Source organism: Pempheris klunzingeri, chromosome 15 (assembly GCF_042242105.1).
Source record: "Pempheris klunzingeri isolate RE-2024b chromosome 15, fPemKlu1.hap1, whole genome shotgun sequence".
Taxonomy (NCBI): Eukaryota; Metazoa; Chordata; class Actinopteri; order Acropomatiformes; family Pempheridae; genus Pempheris; species Pempheris klunzingeri.
Genome location: NC_092026.1, coordinates 7775615 through 7800417, shown reverse-complemented (window position 1 = coordinate 7800417; position 24803 = coordinate 7775615). Strand labels below are relative to the sequence as shown.

The 24803-nt window shown below is 43.3% G+C and overlaps 1 protein-coding gene across 3 annotated transcripts in view; it reads left to right on the top strand.

Annotated features, from left to right (window-relative positions):
• LOC139214287 (ephrin type-B receptor 1-B) overlaps positions 1–24803 on the top strand; it is a 158441-nt gene that overhangs the window by 131998 nt on the left and 1640 nt on the right. For all 3 annotated transcript variants that reach the window (XM_070845099.1, XM_070845098.1, XM_070845100.1), the window contains exons 12-16: positions 180–395; positions 17759–17908; positions 19934–20127; positions 21281–21436; positions 22247–23724. In XM_070845099.1, coding sequence (XP_070701200.1) covers positions 180–395; positions 17759–17908; positions 19934–20127; positions 21281–21436; positions 22247–22355 — 825 coding nt within the window. In that variant the 3' untranslated portion in view covers positions 22356–23724. The remainder of the gene's footprint in view (positions 1–179; positions 396–17758; positions 17909–19933; positions 20128–21280; positions 21437–22246; positions 23725–24803) is intronic.

Genomic DNA, 24803 nt, shown 5'->3' with positions numbered 1-24803 from the left:
AAACAGATGACTTATAAAATAGCATTCAAGTCTGCATGTCTAGTCAACATAGTATCTTTAAGCATTTGCCCAAATCTCTTTATCCTCCAGCTATTCACATTCTTGTTAATCATGGCAAAGATTGTATCTACTCTAAATTACCGCTTTTATTTGTTTTTCTCTATCTGTCTGTCCTCTAGCAAAATGATGGCCAGTTCACGGTGATTCAGTTGGTGGGGATGATGCGTGGGATCTCAGCTGGGATGAAGTACCTCTCAGAAATGAACTATGTCCATCGCGACTTAGCTGCACGAAACATTCTGGTCAACAGCAACTTGGTGTGTAAAGTCTCTGATTTTGGCCTGTCGCGCTATCTACAGGATGACACCTCTGATCCCAGCTACACCAGCTCTCTGGTGAGTACTTGCAATGTTCATCTTTTATTTTGCTTGAGTCCCATGGAGGACATTATCTCATTTGCTCGTCCAGTGTTTATCTGCATTTAATGTATTTTCTGTTGGATAGATAAGCCGGTGTCCACTCAACTTTTTATACACACATACGGCAATCAAAACATCAACCATCAGTCTAATCAGTTTAGCTTGTATCTGACAGTTTCATTCTTTTTGAAGGTCTTAGAGACCTTTCACCTTTTGGTGCCTTTCATTTTATATGAGCTGTCTCTCTCTTCTTCCTCATCATCCTTCCTCCTCCTTCCTATATTCTGCAAGTCACGGACTAGAGGTCTGTCACATCTTCATTAGTGTGGAGACAAGCCTCCTCTGGGAAGGCTCCTCTCTCGTTGACATGCCCAGAGTGCAGAGAAACCAAAGGGCATTGCGGCCTCTCAAACTGACAGCTACCACCCCCACTCTGGCTCCCTCATCTCTCTCACTCCTCATTCATTATTACTGGGGCATCATGGGAGGCTTTGGCTCCTCATTAACTCCTCCACACTACAGATCTGTAATTATTAGCAGCCATCGTTAGTTCATCTTCTGCCTCTCCTCTTCCTAATTCAAAACACACTCTTACACCCTCGCAAACACACGCTGCAGGTCATTAGGACTCCCGGCATGCCTGACTTTGTGCGTGTGTTTTTACAAACTGTGTGTGTATGTGTGTGAGTATATGAGCAATTATGTGTACAGGCATGCATTTGTGTGTCTGTGTGCGTGCTCATGTGCATGTCCCTAGTATCACCTCATTGATTCTGCTCTGAGATACTGGTGCAAATTAGCTTGTTTACTGCCAATGTATCATGTCTGTGTTGCTGCCTGACAGTAAGGTCCTCGGCAAGCAAAACTGCTAAATAGAGGATAAAGAGTTTGGTTCTATGTTATTTAACTTAGAGGTAGATTTTTTAAATCTCAAGTTTAATAGACATCCAGTATGAATATACCTATAATAGCTGTAGTTTTTTTCTATATCCTTTTATTTTCCAAATCAGTGAGTCTGTATTTTATCTGTCCTCCTGTTATTTTGGGTCAGCAGCTTCCAATAACCCTACACAACCTGTTCTGTCAATGGCACCTGGAAGTCGCGATTTTCACTTGCTTCATAAAATCGCCTTGGGGGCTGTTTTTGAAAATGATTCATTGTATACGCTGTGAATGTACAACAGTTTGGTAGCAGTGCATATATTATGAATAAATATGAATATATTATGCTATGAAAAGGGCCTATTTTTGGATTAGTTTTAGAGGTGCATGCAAAACCTGAGATCAAAAGCATGCAGTCAAATAGCCTGTGAGTCAGTGCAACCCAGGTATGAAAAAAGAGTTCTCAAAATAATTTGTTTTTATCTAAATATAGCAGAAGACACAAAACAATAATACAAAATACACAATGTATTTTAGTTCTACTTTATTTGCACCTTTGTGGCCGAGCTCAGGTAGAAAGCGCTCTCTGTAAGAATGATTAATTTCAGTTATATGCAGAAACGCATGCAGAGGATACAGCGTAAGATCAGGGATTGCAACCGATTGGCAAGAGGTGGTAGCCCAGGTGTGGACAGGAAGTGTCATACGGGCCAAAGGAGCTATGATCTCACATTGGTGTGGCTAAGAGCTAATTGCTCCCCAGAAATAGCTTGCTTTGTACGCTTGACCCCTGTGGCTAAACCATGCTGAATGGGTCTTATGTAGCAACAAAGAGGAGCACCACCTCTGTTGTCTGCACCGCTGAGCTTGCTAATAAAACAGTGTATAAAAAGTGGGGATTGGATTATAGATTGTGGTCGGCATTTTGATGCTGTTTAATGCAAACAAAGTCTCCTTGAGGGCATTATCTAGACAGTCAATAGAGCAGGTGAGGTTTGAAGTTTGAACCTGGGCAGCTGTTTTGGTGGTAACACAGGTTTTTTTGAAGGTGTGTTTTTTACTGATAGAGATTTTAAAACAAGCACATCAAAGCTTTGGTTGTGCTTCACTTTTATACTTAGTGCTGCCTAATTATCATAACAATTCAGATGAAATCTTCAGTCCCATAACTATTTTTGTTGCTTCCAAATCTAAAGAGCAGTTGTGTCCATTAACCCACCATATACTGAAAGTCCGTCGATACGCCTGTTCAATTCCTAGATAGAAGTAAATGTGATGCGCTAACATGTGGACAGCTCATACTTAACTGATGTTGACACAGACTTTATTGACACCTGTCCTCCTAATCCCTCATGCCCTGTATTTGGGGGAACATGCAAACTAGCATGGGTCCACGGGTCCCATACAGGGTCCCATGCTCTAATTAAGCTATGCATGGTGCCCTTCACTCCATGACTTCTTCAGCTACGACCTGACGCTAACCAATCAGTGAGCAAGGCTGGTGTGGCAGACAAGGCCGGGGGAATCAGGGAAATTAAATTGCGCTGACATGCAGTGATTTACATCGCCATCGACCTCCTTCTTCAGCAAATTAATCACCTCTTTCCCTCTACTGCTTTTGTAATTTTTCCCTGCAATTCTAGGCACACCAATTACAGGGCCTGTGGTGTGATGCTGGATGTATGGTTGGGAGGACATGCTGGTAATTGTGTTAACCCTGGATGTGGGTTCACTCTGGAGCAATGTTGTGGAGGTTTCAGACAGAAGGGGGCTGTCCTCCCTCTCTGTTGGCTGCTAACCAAAGTCGTGATTAATTAGGCTCACAGGGCGATACTTAGACTGTACTGGTTTTGCTAAGGTGATGTCTGCTAATTATTTTAAAGGCTTTAAAGACCGTTTCCATGCAGCAGTGGCTTTTTTCTTTATGTATTTGTTCTCATTTGTAGGATGACATGTACATGGTTGCTTGGTTTAAGAAGTAGATCACTGGTAGATGATCACAAGTCCAGGTGAGATGTCAGTGACCCTGCTTACCTGACAAAAAAGAAGATTGATTTTTGAACACCCAGTGAACCCAGAAGACTATCACGTTATGCTCTTTACTCACTACAGTCCATCTAAGGAGCCATCCATCCATGCATCCATTTATCTATCTTTCGTTTTTCTCCAGCTGTCCACTTCTTTCTCATTTCAAGGCTTTCCCAGGGGCAACACAAAGGCGCATCAGAATGGCCTACTCAGTGTAGGTGTGATGAATGATGCGTCAAACTGTAGCGGCGGTGATGTGTCATATGTTTTATTGTGTGTTTTGTGATCATGGGTGAGTGAAAGTCAGAGATCTGGAAATGGTCACCAAGGTTTAATGCACAATTTGTGGCTAAGATAAGTGTGCGTGTGCGCGTTTTCCAAAATATGGTGTGTGAGTGTAGTGTGTCAAGTGTAAAACAGCTTAGACAAGTAGTGTTACCCTTTCTACTAAGAGTTGATGCCCACAGGGCCATAGTGAGGAGGGCAGGTATGGGTCAGGAATTTCTGCTTGTGTTAGCTGACGATGTGGAAAGGCTGTCATTGGTGTGTATTGTATATCGCAACTAAGTGAGGATGGACTGTATGTGGTTAGAAGTATGTGTTTCTGCTTTGTTCCTGGGTTTACACATACAGATGGGTGACAAATAAAAGGAAAAAGCCAGAGAATCATAATGAATGAAGACGCTTCCACACCACATATGAGGGGGTTACTGAATGGTTTGATGAAAATGATGTGAATCACATGACCTATGGGAGATTTTGAGCCTTCAGTACAATTTTAGAGACATCTTACGAAGACACTTTATGTTGTCTTTTTCTTTAATTTGTCACCCATCTGTATATGTCCCCTAGGCGGCTTTCTCTGCGTCTGTGTGTGTTTGTTTGTGTCATTGAGGCTGAGAGGGGTTGAAAGGCGAGGTCACACAGAGCCAGTAACAAAGCTCATCCGTCAAATCCCTGTGACCTGAGTGACATTCTCTCAGCTCCGCTCCAGTGCTCACACTATGTGGACCGTGCTGCTGTTTCTGTCATTTGTCTGTTTTCTATTTGCATCCTTTCCCCCTCTCTCTGGCTTCAGGCCCATGCATTTTTTGGCTCGTCTATTGAACTTGTAGTGAAATATTTATGCACTGCAAGTTAAAAGGGACAAAGTCTCTGAGTAAACAAGAAGTGAAATGGGAACGTGTCCATATAGACCAGGCCAAAAGCAAACAAAGGGATTTTCTTGCTGATTTTATTTCCTGACATATCACATTTGTTTGTAAAAGTAAAATACATATTAAGCTTGACATTAAACTTGTAACAGTATTGTATACAAACCAGAAAAGCCTTTGTGGCTGATGCCATGAGTTCCCTGAGCCACTGTGGTGTCACTATGATGGCCACAACTCATCCCACTGTTGGTCATGTCCATACATCACACCACACAGCAAGGTACACACTCCAAAATCTCCTCATCATCACAGGAACAGACTGCAAATGAATAATATATCTTGCTTTGCTTTATTGAGGTTTCATGTGATAAAGATACTTTTTTGCAAAATTTGGGTTGAGAGGCATTTAAATAACACAACAGTTGTTTCCATCAAGCCGAATGCATTTTAAAAAGACTAACTGTAAATGCAGATCTCACATTTGTTGTCTAGTTCACACAACACCACATGGCAATTTCACACTACAGTATTGGCAATAATGGACATGTGCTTCACTCTTTGTAATATTAAAACATTCTATGATCAAGAGGTTTTTTTTCCCCTTTATTTCTTGGAAGTGGTTATACAGGTGAAAGGAAGATATAATCCACTGATTCTCTTTAATGATGCACTCAGTCACTCTCCCTCCACAATTCTTCAAGCGCATGTTTACTGTAGCCTATGTTTGATGTTCAAAAGCAACCTACGTGTACACTTACATTGCTGATGTTCCAAAACAAATGTCTGCTCTTGAATCTTGTATTTGGAACAACGCAAATTCAGATTCATTCTTTTCTCACTGGCAACTCTCACAGGCTCTAGTTTGCAGCTGTAGTTTGATATGTTATCAGTCATGGCGGAAAGGTAATCTGTCTCCAAATCTCTGATTGTCGATCGGATCTGCATTACATCATGTCATTTGCTTCTGATAGTGGTAGGACCCCCCCATGTTCTCCCCAATGTAATAGATGGTATTTCCCAAAGTTCCCTGCTGTTTCAAACTCCTGTTTGTAGCTTTGTGAGGCTGTAGACTAGTACATATACATCCAAGGTACTTACTCAGCTTCACTGGGAGAGCATGTTGAAAAGTTCATACTATCCTGTACAGATCCTCTACTTCACCCCCCACCCCCATCAGTATGAGTCACCACTGCAGTGACCAAGCATGATGTCCAACTGGCTTCTCACCTAAGTGCCCTGCCAAGCTGGGAGCTCTGCTGCTGGGAATTGAACCCCAGTCACGCTCATTCGTAACTGCAGCAAAATCATAAACACCCTACCCTACCCTTGCTTGTTTTTAATCTCTTGGTTTTGTATTTGAAACAAATGAAGATGTTCCCATGCTAATTTTATTCAGATAGAGTACAGATTAATTTGCTCAGTCTTTGGGTAAAACTAGCAGCAGAAAATATCCAGGAATGGAAATGAATATGAATATGGAGGAGGTACAAGTTCTAAAAACAGAAAGAAAGTAATGTGATCCATACCTGGTCCCTGCATCAAAGAGGGAGCAACCACCCAAAGCGCTCCGCCTTGATTTATGCCTTCTGTCATGTTTGCCAGAGTCAGTATAAGGTGGGCATTGATTCACCATCTGTGGCTGTTGGACTGCATTTGTGTCTGAGCAGGATTCACAATGAGGTGGTTTGTATACAACTAAATTAGTAAAAGAGATACCTTCTAAGACTGTGTTTCCATAACACACCATACTGCAGACTGCAGTGTCACAAAAGGGAGATTAAATTTGTTGTTTAGCCAAAGCAGTAACTCCCAAATAAGAAATTATGCCTTTTAAAATCTTCAAAATAAGAACATTTACATAATAATTTCTTTTTTCATATTGTTCTCATTAAGGGGAGTTTCATGGCTACCCTCCCAGTAGCTTTAAAAACATGAGGAGTAGTGTAAGCCTAAGCATTAAATGAAAAATCAGGCATATTCAGGTTGTGTTCAGTTTGCTAAAATAGATGTAACTGCCTATATTAGGCATCCTGTGAAGGAATCAATTGGTTTTATATTCAAGGCAGGAATGGTGGTGGTTCATACCAATATCCATCCACCCATGACTTTGGGCGGTCATTCTCTCAAGTTTAATTAGGCATTAATTGACCCGTCAGTAATATTGTCAAAAGTAGTTTTCCATATTTGGAAATGTTACCCTTCTATGACAAACAAATGAAATTATTTTAGCTCGTCGTAGTAATTCTTTGGTACATTTTTCTTTGCTATTTAAAGCAATTGCGGACGGCTATTCTGGGTTTATGGTATTTTTCACTCCCCTCTGTTACCTTCCCACACTGTATAGAGACATTTTTAGAACTCATTTGTTAATCAATTCTTTATTGTTTTGGATCTTTGGAATGCAAAATATATCTTTGACAAATGCTTCATTCAAGTTTAACATGACTCCATTGTATATAAGGGGAAAGACCTGTGTCTTTTTCTCTACCAGACATTCCCATGGGTGTCTGAGAAACCAACATCTTTTTTTTTTTTTACTTGTTCTATTTTTCCTCCCATCTCCCTGTGTCACTCTTCCTCTCTCAGCCTCTCTCCATCCCCCTCTCTCTCTTTCTCATTCTATTTGGGCAGACATCCAGGGCAGATCGTTGCTCTCAAGATTTCATTAAAAAGATGTTGATGGAGCACTCTTCCCAGCCTAAGTAAATGTCCTCAAGTCCATTTGAGCGTGCATTGTTTGGAAATGGATTACTGAAGTTGGAGGAGTAAAGGAAAGGAGAAGAGGGAATGGGGGAGAAAAAAGACATGGAAAGGGAGATCTACATATTTGTCTTCCAGATGAGGGAGAAAGTTTATTTGAAATCTCTAAATAGCTTCTGTGAAGAGAAAAAGCTGAGCGAAAACAAGGCCAAACACTGGACTTACAATAAGTTTATCTGGGACATTGCTGCATCTTAGTGACGACTGTTATTGTATTCTGACAGGTTTATTTGCAGGTATATTTTACTTCATTCTGCAACACCATGTCAGTGACAGGCTACATGAAGGTATCTGGCACATTGCAGTAGCTTAAGCTATGCATCCGCCAAAGACATGACAGGTGTTTCATAGCCTTGCTATGTGTTATGTGTCCACACACACATTATTGGGCCAAGGGACCACAACAGACACCAGTAAGTACACACGTTATCTAGACACCACATGTTTATCCTTCATCTTTCAGACCTGGCTGTCACAGGATACTCCTTAACCTGACAGTCCCAGCACATCATGGTTGCAGTTGCACTCCAGACATTTTGCCAGCTGTCACAACTGGTCATAACCAGACTGAAGCAGTCACGCACTGTAAACTCATTCTGGTGACATAAGGGTGACAGCACACTCCTGCGTCTGCTCAAGGTTTGCTGGACTGGCATTTTGTGCGCAAACAAGGCTAGTTGTGTTGTCCACATGCATGATGCAGAAAAACAAAGAAAACAATCTCAAATTGCTAATTTCACCAAGTTTGGAAAATGGAAAGTGGACAGCATATCATAAGGTGTCTTCTTGGCACATTTATTTCAGGTTTTCACACCCTATTCTGTCCCTCATATCAGTTCAGAGAGTTTGTTATAAGACAGTTCATAGTTTTTTGTCCAATAATTAATCTAGCAAATGTGTCTTTATTGGGAATACATTGACCGTGGTAAGCGCTGCCACCTAGTGGTCATATAGCGGAAGTAGCGAGTGCGTGCGCATGAGAGACTGAAACGTCATGGAAGGAAAGTTCTGGTGTGTCCGTTGACTCATTCAGCCGTTACCCCTTGAAATGGCATAATCTGTAAGTTTGAAATGAAATGACTTATTGTTGATGTATATTAGTGCCTTATTCAGTAAGCAGTTGTCTTCTTACATGTCTATGGAGTCAGTTGTCACTTAGTATGGCAATTATTGTTAGCTAGCCGTTAGCTCTGACTTGCCTGTTAGCACAAATCATAGTAGCGTATAGCATTTAGCATGCTATTTCACGTACTATATCCATCTGTTGCTAAGGTTATGACTTGGGATCGGTTATGTGCATGTGGCAATGATGTTTAGTGTGTTTCCTATGCATTTCTACTGAATCTAAACTCTCTGTATTCTGTTTCTGTTATTACAGTTTTACAAAAAAAGAAAAAGGGAATAATACAAATGGTACATCAGTAAAGCATCTGAAGAATGTTACACGGTCTCCTGAGTGCTTACTGAAGCCATTTATGTTTAGCTCGCTGCATAGGCTGAATAGTCACATTTAGCTGAGGGCAGAAGAGTAAAAAGATTGTCTACACTTCAAGTGCATCGTCGGGGTCCTGAGACACCACTCCAGCGACAGCAGACATGTCCAACCACGGAGACACCTCACAGCTTTCCCAACTGGAAGTAAGATCAGAGTGCAGATCGACTGCATCACGCCGGTCAAGTAGCTCAGCAGCTAGCCTAGCTGCAGCACAAGCACGAGCCAACGCTGAAGCCGCCCGGGCCAGAGCAGACTATGCTAAACGCCAAATAGACATGGAGGTCGAAAAGGCACGCATCGAGATGGAGAGGGCCCGAATGGAGGCATCGCTGAACGCCCTGAGGCAAGAGGGAGAGGCTGAAGCAGCGCTCGCAGCAGCGAGGGTCTTAGAAGCTGCGGTTCTGGACCAAGCAGAGTCTGTGGAGCTACCAGACAAGAACTTTCCTGCTACAATGGGTGTGGCTGTCAGCCGCACTCAAGAATATGTAAATACCCACTTCCCCAATGACACAAATATGAAAGGTGAGGTAAAGCACAATAAAGGACAAAAATGTGATGTAGACAACACTCACATCATGGGGCCAAGCACGCTAACAGCAGTTGCATATGCAAGTGACCCTGCCAACCTTCCACCACCTCATTCGTCCAGTCATATTGGAGTGGATAATATCCCATCTCCATCACCACATCGACAAACTAACATATCAGACCTTGCTGCTCTCCTCTCACGTCGTGACCTTCTGACAGCAGGGCTCACAGTTTTCAACAATAGGCCAGAGACTTATATAGCATGGAAATCTATGTTTCAAAATGCCACTGAAGATTTAAACCTGAAATACAGTGAAGAGCTTGATTTACTCACCAAATGGCTCAGCGGTGAGTCTCTCCAGCACGCCCTGAGAATCAGAGCTGTTCATGTTAACAATTCAGAAGCAGGTCTTCAGCTTTTATGGGAAAGGCTGGACAGGAATTATGGCTCATCAGAAGTAATCGAAGCTTCTCTGTTCAAACGCCTGGAAAGCTTTCCCAGAGTTGCTCCGAAAGACGCCCACCTCCTACAAGAGCTTGCCGACCTCCTTCTAGAGCTTGAAATAGCAAAGAAAGAAGGATATCTGCCAGGACTCACCTTTCTCGACACTCCAAGAGGAATAAATCCTATCGTGGAAAAGCTCCCATACGGCCTGCAGGAGTCGTGGGTCAAACAAGGGTCAAAATATAAGAAAGAACATAAGGTTCACTATCCGCCTTTCTCCTACTTTGTCCAGTTTGTGAACAGCCACGCTGAAATGAAAACAGACCCCAGCTTCATGCTACAAAACTACAGCACTGCACACGTGAAGGTGGACAAGCCACTAGTGAGACAAACACGGTTCAGAGCCCCAATCACAGCAAACAAAACACAAGTTGGTGCACCCAACAATAAGTTAAATGCTCATTCTCTTGACCCCAACAAACAGTGTCCAGTGCACAAGAAGCCACATTCACTCGCAAAATGTAGAGGGTTTAGAATGAAGACGCTGGATGAGAGGAGAGGTCTACTCAAGGAGCTCTCAATCTGCTACAAGTGTCTCTCATCAACAGACCACAGGGCCAAGGACTGTAAAGCCGTTATTCACTGTTTAGAGTGCAACAGCGACACACACATTTCCGCCATGCATGCTGGGCCACCCCCATGGACAATTACAGACCCTGACACTCCACCAGAGGCGCATGGCGGGGAGTCAGGTACCCCCAGCCCCACGGTGACCACATCCAACTGCACTGAGGTATGTGGACAAGGACTACAAGGAAAGTCTTGTTCTAAAATTTGCCTGGTAAATGTGTACCCCAGCTCAGCCCCTGAAAAGAAAAGGAGGATGTACGCAGTTTTAGACGATCAAAGTAATGTATCACTGGCTCGTTCCCACTTTTTTGATATGTTTGGTCTACATGGCGAGGCCTTCCCATACACAATGAAAACATGCTCTGGTACAATGGAGAAAATGGGGCGCAGAGCTCATGGTTTTGTCATCGAGGGTGTTAATGGAAAAGTGTCAATGCCACTGCCAACACTCACCGAATGTAACCAGATTCCAGACAATAGGAGCGAGATACCTACCCCGGAAGCTGCAGCTGCTCACTCTCATCTATCTCATGTAGCTGCACAAATACCGCCACTTGATCCATCAGCTGATATTCTCCTCCTCCTAGGCCGAGACATAATTCGGGCGCACAAGGTTCGCCGCCAGGTAAACGGCCCCAATGAAGCACCTTATGCCCAACAGCTCGATCTTGGGTGGGCAATCATCGGAGACGTCTGCCTCTCAGGAGCCCACAGGCCCACAATGAACTCTTACAAGACAAACATACTCGACAATGGCCGCCCCAGTTTCCTCTCTTCCTGTGAAAACAAAATCTACACAAAGGTAAAGTTCACAGAAGAATGTCCCTGTTTTGAGGGCACACAAGCCAAAGATGAGCTGGGCAAACACATCTTCAAGCAAACAACTGATGATGATAAACTGGCACTCTCTGCAGAAGACGAGTCATTTTTGAACATCATGCACAGTGAGTTTGCTAAAGATGAGGCAAATAACTGGGTGGCTCCACTGCCTTTTCATCACTATCAACAACGCTTACCTAACAACAGAGAGCAGGCTCTCAACCGCCTCATGTCGCTACGTAAGACATTAAAGAGAAAGCCAGAGATGAAAGAACATTACGTGGAGTTTATGGAAAAGATCTTCGAGAAAGGACACGCAGAAAGGGCTCCTCCACTCAAACCCCATCAGGAACGCTGGTATCTCCCACACTTTGGTGTTTACCACCCCCAAAAGCCAGCTAAAATCAGAATAGTCTTTGATTCAAGTGCCCAGTATGAAAATGTGTCTCTCAACCAAGTGCTGTTCAAAGGTCCAGATCTTAACAACAGTCTTGTGGGTGTGCTCCTCCGCTTCAGAAGTGACCTACATGCTGTGATGGCTGATGTGGAGCAAATGTTTCACAACTTCATGGTCAGAGAGGACCATCGTGATTATCTGCGCTTTCTGTGGTTCGGTGATCACGACCTGGATGGAGAAGTGGTCGAGTTTCGAATGACAGTCCATGTGTTTGGAAATTGCCCATCACCCTCAGTTGCCATTTATGGACTCAAGAGAACTGCTGTGGAAGGAGAGAGAGAATACGGCAGTGATGTGAGAGAATTTATCGAGCGCCATTTTTATGTAGATGACGGGCTAAAGTCATTCGCCTCTGAAACGCAGGCGATCGACGTTCTTCACAGAACACAAAAAATGCTGGCTCAGTCTAACATCCGACTTCACAAGATTTCGTCCAACAGTCCTGTAGTCACCAGTGCCTTCCCAGGTGAAGATCTAGCTGCAGGCCTGCGGGAACTCGAACTCGGACAACACTCCCCGCCCATGCAACGCAGCCTTGGTCTGGGCTGGGACCTGTCCACTGACCAATTCTCGTTTCAAAACGAAATCACTGACAAGCCTTTCACCAAACGCGGCGTACTGTCAGTCATCAACAGTTTATATGATCCACTTGGCTTCGCTGTGCCAGTCAGCATTGAAGGCCGCTCCATCCTGAGGGAGATTTCAACTGACATAAGCGAGTGGGATGCCCCACTACCAAAAGAGAAACAGGAGAAATGGCAAAAATGGAAAGACTCTCTAACGCACCTACGACAACTCAAGATTCCCCGTATGTATACATCCATGTCACTATCTGAGGCTCAAAGAAAGGAAATGCATGTTTTCTGTGACGCATCCACAAAAGCTGTAGGGGCCGTTGCCTATCTGAAACTCACAGCCGCTAGTGGACACAGTGAAGTTGGCTTTCTCCTTGGCAAGGCCAGGCTGGCTCCTAAACCAGATATCACCATTCCCAGACTAGAACTCTGTGCCGCTGTGCTGGCTGTGGAAGTGTCAGATATGGTCCAGGAAGAGCTCGACACCACAATAGACGAGGTAAACTTCTACACAGACTCTAAAGTAGTACTCGGCTACATTTTCAACGAAAAGAGACGCTTTTATGTGTATGTCCATAACCGTGTAGAGCGCATTAGACGTTCTACCCAGACCCACCAATGGCACTATGTACCCACACATCTAAACCCAGCCGATCATGCCACACGAGCACTGTCCGCCGAGCATCTGTCCCACTTTACATGGCTCAGCGGACCCGCCTTCCTTGCTGACTCGGGCCAAGGTCAAATACTGGAAGAGTCCTTCAACCTCATTAACCCTGAAAACGACACTGAACTGCGTCCGGAGATTGTATCCTGTGCCACGTCCCTGTCAAAAGGCAAGCTCGGAACTGCAAGGTTTCAAAGATTCTCCAATTGGAGTCATCTGTTAAAAGCTGTCGCCAGGCTGCTGCACATTGCCATGTCTTTTAAAGGTGCTCCGGAGAGCGCATGTCACAGATGGCACAAATGTAACAAGCACATCACTGAAGAACAACTTCAGCGGGCCAAAGTCACCATTGTTCGTGCAGTACAAAGAGAGGTATATGCAGATGACATCAGGCACATGGAACAGGGTGAGTCCGTTCACAAACAAAGCCCACTTAGCAAGTTAAGCCCATTCATAGACCTAAACGCTGTTCTTAGAGTCGGTGGTCGGCTAACAAAAGCTCAACTGACAACAAACGACAAACACCCTGTGCTCATTCCCAGTAAACACCACATAAGTCAGCTCATAATCAGACACTTTCATGCACAAGTACACCACCAGGGCAGACACTTCACTGAAGGCGCTATCAGAGCTGCAGGTTTTTGGATAGTGGGTGGGAAGAGAGCCATCAGTAGTGTTATCTTCAACTGCGTCACATGCCGCAGATTAAGAGGCAAGCAACAAGAACAGATCATGTCAGATCTACCAGAAGACAGAACGAGTGCAGGCCCTCCTTTCACGTGTGTGGGCCTAGATGTTTTTGGTCCATGGCCTGTCACAGTCAGAAAAACAAGAGGCGGTCAAGCAGAGGCCAAGAGATGGGCAGTCATCTTCACATGTATGAGCACCCGTGCCATACACATTGAAGTAATAGAATCAATGGATACTTCGTCTTTCATAAATGCACTGCGCCGCTTCTTTGCCATCCGAGGTGCTGTCAAACTGCTCAGATCTGACTGTGGCACAAACTTTGTGAGCGCTTGCAGAGAACTCCAAATTGACAAAAAGGGCTGTAATAACAACAAAATCAACACTTATCTTGGAGACAGTGGCTGCGAGTGGAAGTTTAACCCCCCACATGCCTCACACATGGGCGGATCTTGGGAACGCATGATCGGCGTTAGTCGACGGATCCTAGATGCAATGCTGCTGCAGCGTGGAAACGCAAAGCTCACACACGAGGTGTTAGTGACATTCCTTGCGGAAGTCACTGCGATAATTAATGCAAGGCCACTTACGACAGTTTCCACTGACCCAGAGCATCCTGAGATTCTCACTCCTGCCATGCTGCTCACACAAAAAGTTGACACGCCTCCAGTACCACCAGGACAGTTCAACGACCACTATCTGTTTAGAGCTCAATGGAGGCGTGTACAGTACCTGGCCAACGTCTTCTGGGGACGGTGGAAGAGAGAGTACCTCAGTGGACTACAAGGTCGTCGAAAGTGGAGGACGCCAAAACCCAATCTACAAGTCGGAGATGTTGTCTTGCTCAAGGATGGGCTAGAGAACAGGAATGATTGGCCTCTCGGGCTGGTATCAAAGACTTTCCCCAGTCAGGACAACAGAGTAAGGAAGATCGAGGTCAAGGTTATCCGCAACGGCGAACAGAGACTATACTTGAGACCCATTAGCGAAGTCATCTTGCTGGTTTCGAAGGACCACACCTGAAAGACTCATATCCTATGATAAGAGTGTGTTCGGTTTGTTAGTATGACATCTTACAGATGTCAGACGGGGAGTATTCTGTCCCTCATATCAGTTCAGAGAGTTTGTTATAAGACAGTTCATAGTTTTTTGTCCAATAATTAATCTAGCAAATGTGTCTTTATTGGGAATACATTGACCGTGGTAAGCGCTGCCACCTAGTGGTCATATAGCGGAAGTAGCGAGTGCGTGCGCATGAGAGACTGAAACGTCATGGAAGGAAAGTTCTGGTGTGTCCGTTGACTCATTCAGCCGTTACCCCTTGAAATGGCATAATCTGTAAGTTTGAAATGAAATGACTTATTGTTGATGTATATTAGTGCCTTATTCAGTAAGCAGTTGTCTTCTTACATGTCTATGGAGTCAGTTGTCACTTAGTATGGCAATTATTGTTAGCTAGCCGTTAGCTCTGACTTGCCTGTTAGCACAAATCATAGTAGCGTATAGCATTTAGCATGCTATTTCACGTACTATATCCATCTGTTGCTAAGGTTATGACTTGGGATCGGTTATGTGCATGTGGCAATGATGTTTAGTGTGTTTCCTATGCATTTCTACTGAATCTAAACTCTCTGTATTCTGTTTCTGTTATTACAGTTTTACAAAAAAAGAAAAAGGGAATAATACAAATGGTACATCAGTAAAGCATCTGAAGAATGTTACACGGTCTCCTGAGTGCTTACTGAAGCCATTTATGTTTAGCTCGCTGCATAGGCTGAATAGTCACATTTAGCTGAGGGCAGAAGACACCCTAATGTCCATGAATTTTCTTCATAATACCACCATTTATCAACCAGGAAATAGACCCATCCAGGATCTCTGGAAAATCAGGCACTGTATGTTACACACATAATTTATTTGTCATCGGGGTTTGGGAAATATCATTTGATATCATTACAGATGACTCCTCTCAATGCTTAGAATTTCTGTAGCTGCAGTGGCCGTACTTCAGTCTGACTCATCTACACAAATTCTCAGTTAACTGTCCGAGATAATAGGAGTGTGTGAATTCTGTTTCAAGGGCAATATTTCACTTCAAGGCAAACAGAAAACAGCTTGTTCCTTTTTCAGTAGCCAACAAAATATAGCATATCCAAAGAGCTCTCCCCATGCTTCAAGGCGTCACAAAGCAGTCATGCTTTTGTGTTGACATTAGGTCTGTTTTAATTCCCATCATCTCCGCTACTACTACCCAACTCACTCCCCGTGGTATTAACACTTTTTACTGAGAAAAAAAAGGCCTCAATGCTTTTTATTATGCTTTTGCCTTCTTCCCTGTATGCATGAGTTGTTCAGCACTTCATGTTATTAAAGCAGGATTTTGGCAGAGCTATCACTGGCCCACAGCAGTAATTACTAAGGGTTTGCATAGCCGCCTCTGACTCACGCGCCTTAGAAATGTTATTACTAAAGTCTGTCTCATTGGAAGCGCACAGGGAGCTTCTTGTGAAGCCTGTGTCTTTGCTCAGGCCATTCCAGCGACACTCAGCTCATATCCCAACAGGGTCCTGGGGCATTAGACCAGATGTACAGAGAAAGCGAGGGAGTAAGCAAGTGATGATAAAGAGAGGCTGTAATGGATGGCATTTTGCTTGGAGCAGCTGTTTTTTTCATGTTATTCTGTGTTTATTTCTTCGTTTTTCATCTTTTGTACATTCGTCCAAACAATATAATTGACTTGAAGCATTGCCCATGACAGAGTGACTGAAGAAGAAGAAAGCAATTTGCCTTTTTTTTATATTTTTGTAGGGAAGATCTTTGGCTTGTATCTGTGTAGGCCAAGGCCCTCAGACAAAGGAGAGGGCAAAGGAAAGTGTCCTAAGGTCTCAGTTAAGATGAAACGATTCAGATATGAACTAGTCTGAGATATGAGAAAAGCATTGAAGTCACTGGGGCTTACATAGCCTTTATTCGACTATTGATCTCTTCCTCTCTGTATTTCTTTCTTGTTCTCTCATTTTCTCTGTCTGTCACACTCACACAACCACACACTGTGCCATATCCTAATTATTTCAATGCTTCATGTCTTTTTTCTCTGCTGGCTGGTGTGCTCAGCGAGAGCTGAGAGTTGCCTCTGCGTCTTGCAGTGTGCCCTGACAGCAGTTTCCATTCAGGGTCAGGTGCTAAATCTCTTTTCAGGGTAAGCATCCTCTCAAAGGTCAAACCCTAAAGAGCTGCTCATTAGGCCTCTCCACCTCTGCAATGCCACGCAGCACTGACCTGTAACACCTACTGTGTATAAGTGTGAATAGATATACACATACAAGAAAACACCTGTAAATGTGGCTATTCTTGTCTAGCATCTCAAACATAAACCTGCAGTCTGGAAACGGCCCAGTAGAACCATTTTCTGTATCTCCTTCACGTGACTTATCTTTTGTTTCTCTCTCTGTTTCTCTACTCATCCTCCACCCCCCACTCCTCCATCCCATTCCCATTCCCTCTTGCTCTCAAAGAGCAAGCAGAGAGCAGGGTGGTCCATGGGTGTAGGTTCCTTTCTAGTTTTGGGTTTGTTTCCAACAGCAGCTTATCTGCAAATGCTCAGATTCAGCTAATTGGCATTAAAACTAGTGGCGAGCTCAACTCAGATATAAAGGGAGGTGCCATGGGGGTGGTGGGGGGCAAACAGGGATTTATGTGTGTCTGTCTGTTTAGATGTATGTGCATCCGCAATCATCTGTTTCTGTGCTTGTGAATATCTTCCCAAATGTGTCTGTATGTGTGTGGCATTTTAAAGTAGCAGCTGTCAATTTCAGTCAACAGGGCGCGTGGCATGCCTGAGGCCCAGGTAGCCCAATTACAGGCAGACACGCTTGACGTATGAGCACAAGCCGAGGCCTATCTTCCTGTATTCAAACAGGGCTGTGGGAGAGGAGACACTAAATGTGATGTTGGTCGATGTGTGAAGGGCGAACACTGTTGGGAGCCTCTGGCTGAGACAGAGGCAGAATCTTGTGTATGTTTTCTCTGCTGGATGATTGATACACTGTGTGGATGAGGGGAGAAAGAGTTAGAGGGACAGAGTAGAAATCTCAAGCAAGCCTGGTGGTGTTTAGGGTGGTTAAGCAGCTGCGAATAATGTTAATAAATAATAAACTGTTTTGGAACTCACCTTCACCTTCTACCGCTTTTGTTCCTTTCTTCTTTGCACAGGGTGGGAAGATCCCAGTGAGGTGGACAGCACCAGAGGCCATCGCGTACAGAAAGTTCACCTCGGCCAGTGACGTGTGGAGCTACGGCATCGTCATGTGGGAAGTGATGTCATTTGGAGAGAGGCCTTACTGGGACATGTCCAATCAGGATGTAAGTGGTTTTTTTTGTAATCATCAAAAGACTCATGAAATTATATAATTACTTTCTTGATGTGATGCATTTCCTTTTGAAACAAATTGTTGACATTAGACAGTGAGAAATAAATGGGCTCCTCGTTATGGAGAGAAAGGCAGTTTTATTTGATGAGACAGACAGAAAGTGCAGTTGTGAAAAAATGTGTTGACTTTTTAATTACCCCCACTAGTGCAGCATGGCGTCACCGCCGAACATGCACCTTTTTCTAGGAAGCAGCAGTTTTCTAGGAAGTTCAAGTGCCAATTTTATAGGATATTTAAGATCATAAAAAGGAACATTTAAGTTGAGTGTGATCACTTCTCTCAGTTTCCGTGTAATAAAAAACAAGTTTGAATCTGAATAAACTGCCTCATTAATAGGATGGCCATTTCCGTACAGATGTGGTTATACTGTCTTTTCACCCCATAGATACACAATCAAGGATAACTCATAAGAGAGGAAGCTGTAATAAATCACACGTTTTTTTTATCAGTTCCCATCTCATAGCATCATCACTGAAGATGTCCTTGACTCTGACTTTGAAAGCAGACTTATTATGGAAACAGTCTCACACTATCCCCTTTCCTTCCTGGCTGGCTTTTGAGAGCAATGAATGATTGCTGAGAGCTCTGCTTTGTTCGCCATGTCCGTTTGGATATGGTCCACACACAGAGGCTGCCACAAACACACAGGCACCAACACAAACACACACAACCATTGGATATAGTCCCGTACCGAGGTCTCTCTCCCTGAGCTCCTTCAGTGAGACAACTAGCCAACCATCAGGCCTCTATGGACCCTGCTCCATGAGGAGCGTCCAACCCAGCAGATGTTGCCTCAGTGGGCCAGCAGCAACCACTGCCTGGTGGGACTAATGCAGAGAAGAGGACTGGCACGGCTCAGCATGTCCGGCTGCTCAGTCTACACACACAAACATATACACGCTTAAAAACACACACACACACACAACCACTTCTCCATATGCACCATTTGTCAAGATTCTGCTGAGTTGCACTCAACTCTGGGGTGCAGTTGGCAACCTGCAGAGCAGCCTCTAATTTTTAATGATAGTATCTTTTACACTTGATTTCGCACCAGACCCTTATCTCGCAACTATGCATTTTTAAGAAAAGATTACATCTACAGACAGTTTGGATATATGGATATGGACGAGGTCCAACAACGTGCAACGCAGCAATCTAAGTAATCTTCAGCCTTTGTGGTGTCTAAGAAGTGGCTTCATAGCTGCAGACTAAGCATGTTTTACTTTGATATAATATATTTATTTTGACTTCATCGTTCGTATATGTAGTACCATAATACATTATAGCTTACAGTGAGTAGAGTTTGAAGGGTGGTCATTGAATTATAAGTACTCCTTATCTGTCTACTTCTCCAAATCTGCCTCAAATTCTGATTGAACTTTATTTGACTGTTACAAAACACTTGACTCTAACTCTGACTACCCTGAAACTCTTAGTCGTAGCTTCTCTCTAACAAGGCCAGTTTAGCCTGTGCAGCCTTTAAGAGACACGTGTCAGTGGCTGTATTTCACAATGTTAATTATATGCAATCTGCCCATTCCCCAGCGACTCCTTTCTACAGTGACATTACCTCTGCTCCCCTCTGCGTCTCTTTCCTTGCGCTGTCCTCCAGGAGTGACATGTGATTGGTTAGAGGAAGGAGGAAGGTCACATCAGCCTGAATGCTAACCGTCTCTTGAGTGACCAGAGGGAGTGTGTCTGTATGGGGCGGGGGTGGGGTGCTGGTGGAAAAGTTGTTAAGGCAGTGATGAGCGTGTCAGGATTACAGAGTGGATATTCTGTGTCATCAATTCTGTCTTTTCAATTAAAGGTATTCTTGACAGGTGGTAGGAAAACACTTTAACTGAAAGCAATAAGTTGTTATTACTGTATGACTTAAGTGTAGTATATCATCAGATGTGTCAAATTTGGAACAAATAACAACCCGAGCTTTCCCTTCCCACTTTTTCTCCCCCAGGTGATTAATGCCATTGAACAGGACTACCGTCTGCCCCCACCTATGGACTGCCCCAGTGCCCTGCACCAGTTGATGCTGGACTGCTGGCAGAAGGACCGCAACGTGCGGCCGCGCTTCACTGACATTGTCAGCACCCTGGACAAGATGATCCGCAACCCCACAAGCCTCAAAGCTGTAGCCAACATCCCTGCAGTGTGAGTAAAGACACATAACACACAGATTCACCCTGAAGTGGACATTAAGAACACACAAATATGCTTTTCATCTGTCTATACATACAGTATTTGTATATGCGGTCTGCACGAACTAACCCAGCACGCAAATGCTTCCCTTTTATCCTCTCATAAAATAAACATGAATTTATTACTGTTGATTGCATCACACCTGAACTTTTCCTGTCCAGATTTTTTTTACTGCTGTTTGTAAGTCTCCCACTCATCCACACCCCCACATTGCCTTTAGAAAGTTCATTTTCCCACATTTTGTGGTGTTATATAAATCATTTTTCTCATATAGAAGCATCTAATTTACATACATATTCAGTTTATTTGTAAGTTTCTTAAAGGCACCGCTGACCTTGTTTTGAATCTTATTGGGTGCAATTTTGTCAGTTCTGCACACCTTGTTTTGGACAGTTTCTTCCACCATTTGTAAGATCCTCTCAAGCTCAGCCAGATTGGAAGTGGACTGTCTGTGAACTTCAGGTCTCTCCACAGATTTTCCATTCCAATTTCCAGGCTTTGGCTGGGCCACTGAGGGTCACTCAGAGACTTGTCCTGAAGCCACTTGTTTTGGCTCTGTGCTTTGGGTTGCTGCCATGTTGAAAGGTGAACTTTTGGCTTTGTGTGAGTTTGAGCTTGTGCAATGGAGCATGTTATTCTTCATGGTCCCTCCTGTATTTGCTCAGATCACAGTTTCTTTAATTGTGAGCTCAGTTACACTGAGAAGCATCGCCATTGCATACTTGTCCTACGGATAATATCAGCCAGGTATTGAGTGGGTATCAGATATCTTCATTTTTGCTAGTTGCAGCAAAATCTTTTTGCTCTTTTTAAACATTTTTATAGATAGGCAGGTTGCTAGATAGAGAGAAGAATACCAATGTGGTAAAAAATGAAGGGGTCTGAATACTTTACAAAGCCAATATACACACAGCAAACACACACATGCTCATTTTCTCCTTCTCCGTCTTGCATCCTCTAACACACACCCACGCAAAACACCATAATCACAGTTCCTCTCATCTCCTTCTCTTTAAATCATTGCTTAATATTGCATCAAAGCTATGCTGTATTCTTCATCTTACTACCCCTCCCAACCCCCACCCTTCTTCCCTTCTTCCTACAGGCCTTCGCAGCCACTGTTGGACAGATCCATACCTGACTTCAACACCTTCAGCTCAGTAGAGGACTGGCTCGCTGCCATCAAGATGAGCCAGTACAGAGACAACTTCCTCAACTCAGGCTTTACCTCCCTACAGCTGGTGGCTCAAATGACCTCAGAGTGAGTTCACCTGCTTGTATGCAAAAGTTCCAAACCCATATGGCACTTGATGGGCACACTTGTATAAAATGACTGAACGTCAAGTGCGTGTATTTTTAGCCTGAATGCGCCCAGTGACTCAAGTCTTTGAATGATTGCATCAAAGTAGAGGCTGTATGGATAATGCATAAAATACATTACAGAAAATAACATGGTCATTGATGGTAAGAGTATTGCCATCTGTGCTCTTCAAGTATTATGGCTACTATCTAATAATTCTCCAAAATTGGTGATGATGTAAATCCTTTAACTAAACATTTTTTAGGGGCATATTTATTTGCTGCTGTTTTTGTGGAATATTTCAAAGCGTGGGTCATGGCAGAATGTGTGGTACCAACAGACACATATTGCACTTTTATTGCACATTTATTTTAATTAACAATGTTGCTTGGTCTACAAATTTATGTGAAAATGTAAAATCATTTTAACATGTTTTATTAAGAATGTATGCTTGGGGCTTGGTGGCATTTATGCAGTCTCTTTGCAATGCAAAGCAACATGCATTACTAAGTCTTCTCTCAAGTGATGGAATTAATTTTGTACATTTTTCTGTTCATCGCCACTTGCTTTTCCATCCTGAAATTGTGCTTTCATATATAGTGATGTAATGACTGTAAATTCACCAGAAAATCATGGGCATTTTTGCTAGTATTATTGCTTCGTACTCAAATGATCCATTCCATCTTCACTGTGATGGAAATCGTTTCATCTATTGCTTCAAAATATGCTCTTGCTTTTCAATTTCCTTTCTCTCTGACTCTCTCTCTCTAGGGACTTGCTGAGAATAGGAGTGACCCTTGCAGGCCACCAGAAAAAGATCCTCAGTAATATACAGTCCATGAGGGTGCAGATGAGCCAGTCACCCACAACTATGGCATGACTACAGGAGGCGCTGTACCATGGAACGGGCAGCATTCGCCGGACCAACAACAATGGCAGCCCTCGAATGACCCCCGATCCATCGGAACGCGCCAGAGTCGAGACTATTGTCTTAATCTAATTCACTACCATGACAACAGGAGACCAGGGTCTACACTATCACATTGTTAACAGCTATCACACTTCATGCAATCCACGCCAGGAGTTCAGGGTCCAGACTTGATACTGTTTCTCCATATGTCCTCATGAGGAAGAATGACATTATTTGCTGTGGTTATAGACTGCCATTCATGTCACTATAAACCAAAATAACTCCAACAATCAGACATTGACACAGGGAATCTCACAATTTCAGACTGTATGGTAAAATGAATGATATTGTACTTCTATATTATCTGGACTAGAAGATGTTAAAATTGTAAACAGAATTGTGAGACATTTAGAAACAACGTGTTACCTGTGATTGTACTGTCGTCAGTGTGTGCAATGAAGATGCCTTGACCTGGCCAGAAATAAGTCCCAGAAGAAAAAGCAATTTCCAGTAGGAACGATAGCGGGAGAAGCATACAGGGATGTACAGTGGAGCACAATTTTCAACTTTCACATCATCTTTTGCTTGTTTGAAGAATTTGAAAAATGTATTGTAAACAGACAGGTGAAAATTCAGAGCTAGTTATATTTTTGTCTTTTACCATCTGTTTGTTTGTTTGTTTGTTTTATCACTATAGCAAGATGCCGCCCACTCGTATTTTAATGTTAACACTACCTGTGGAGTCCTGGGTGGAAGGCCTTGCCAAAGGACTTCTAAACCAGCCCCACCCAGATTCAGAGAATATAAATATGTTTATCTCTTGCTAAATATGATTATATCTTTCATAATAAACCTTCATATTGAAGGTGATATGTATGAATATGTATGTACAGAACTCTCTGCTTGCATTTTTGGCAAAGACATGTTTGTCGACTAGATTGTGATAGACACACGCAATGTGTAGATTTCTACAGTGCCCTGGTTCCCTTCGGACAACTGAACAATGGACACTGGGTTGTACGTCTCCCTGTTCCAGGGGCACAAGGACAATCCTGACTGAATCTTAACCAGAGGAAAACATTAAAGGAATGTGGGCAAAAATTGGTATTGTAGATCTATATGAAAATTGCTGTAGGAGTTAAAATAATTGACAAAATATCCATTTATTGGAGATCATGTTTAATGTGGGTGTACACATGCTGTCTCTTGCTGGTGAGCACTTACTTGTACAGATATGTTTTATGTTTTTATTTCTTTTTGTTCTGTTGTTTGTGTTGGGAGTTCTCAGCACCATCCAAAGGGGAAGGAAACTCAACGCCTTGGCCGGCCCAAATCCATGGTAAGTGCTTAAAATCAAATTGCTCCTTATCTGGTAGAATTAATTTGAGGCCAGCCCAGGTAGTCTTTCTCATGGGTGCCACAAATATCATGGTCAAGGCAAGATTTGGTGCAAGTTTAAAATGCAAAGGAGAGTAGTGAATCAAGGCGCTGGAAAGTGAATCAGCGAGTGAATCAGCATCACACAGTGAAAGTGAACATCTGGGCTGAGCTTTGCCAACATTCGCCTGATGCCATTCTGATGAACACATAGACATAAACAGCCCACATGGGCACACTGCTCACAGTGTAGCACAGCCTTCCATCGACTGCCGTCGCTAAGCTGCTGAGTAAATGTATGCATTCTCACTATATGCTGCTGCCATATGGGTATGCAGGTTGAGTGCAAATGCTGATGTACACAGAGAATTTCCACATATATGAGTCTCTCCCTGGCTCTTCTCTTCAGGAATTGCTCTTTGGGAATGTACTCTATAACACAGCAGTATTCTTGTATATATTTTGAGGACAGTTCTGGATGGTGCACAAGGATGGATGATTTCTCCTTTTCAATCTGGAGGGGGGGGGGCTTTGTGATTGCACTGTGATTGGTCAGTGCAAAATGGGAGTGCCACAGTGGCAACAACTTGTGGACTGCTTGTGTGATGAGTAGTGGTGGTTTTACTGTTTAGTTTCGTTCTTCTTGCTGGTCACTTGCTTCAGGTCCAGGCTTTTGGAAAACTATGAAGAAGGTTATATTTTATAAATCAAGTTTTGTCAAGTTGATGAAATAATGTTAACAACACTGCCCTTTAAAACTGAAAGCAAACTGACCTGAATGTTCTTGTGGCAATATTCCTTTGACATACAGCCATGGCTGCAAAGTCTCCCACCTCACAGACAATTATCAGGAGTTATTGTAGTATCAGTTCTTTGCAGTATCTGTGACCCTGCTGAAATACCTTTTGGCCTTATTTGAAAAGACATGAGTGACGACGGCTCTAACCACCTTACATCCAAAATTAGAAATTGATGGCAGGCCCATTAGCAGATTATTAAGTATACTCACCCCCCTCAAGTCATCCTCTTAGTCCTCCTCTT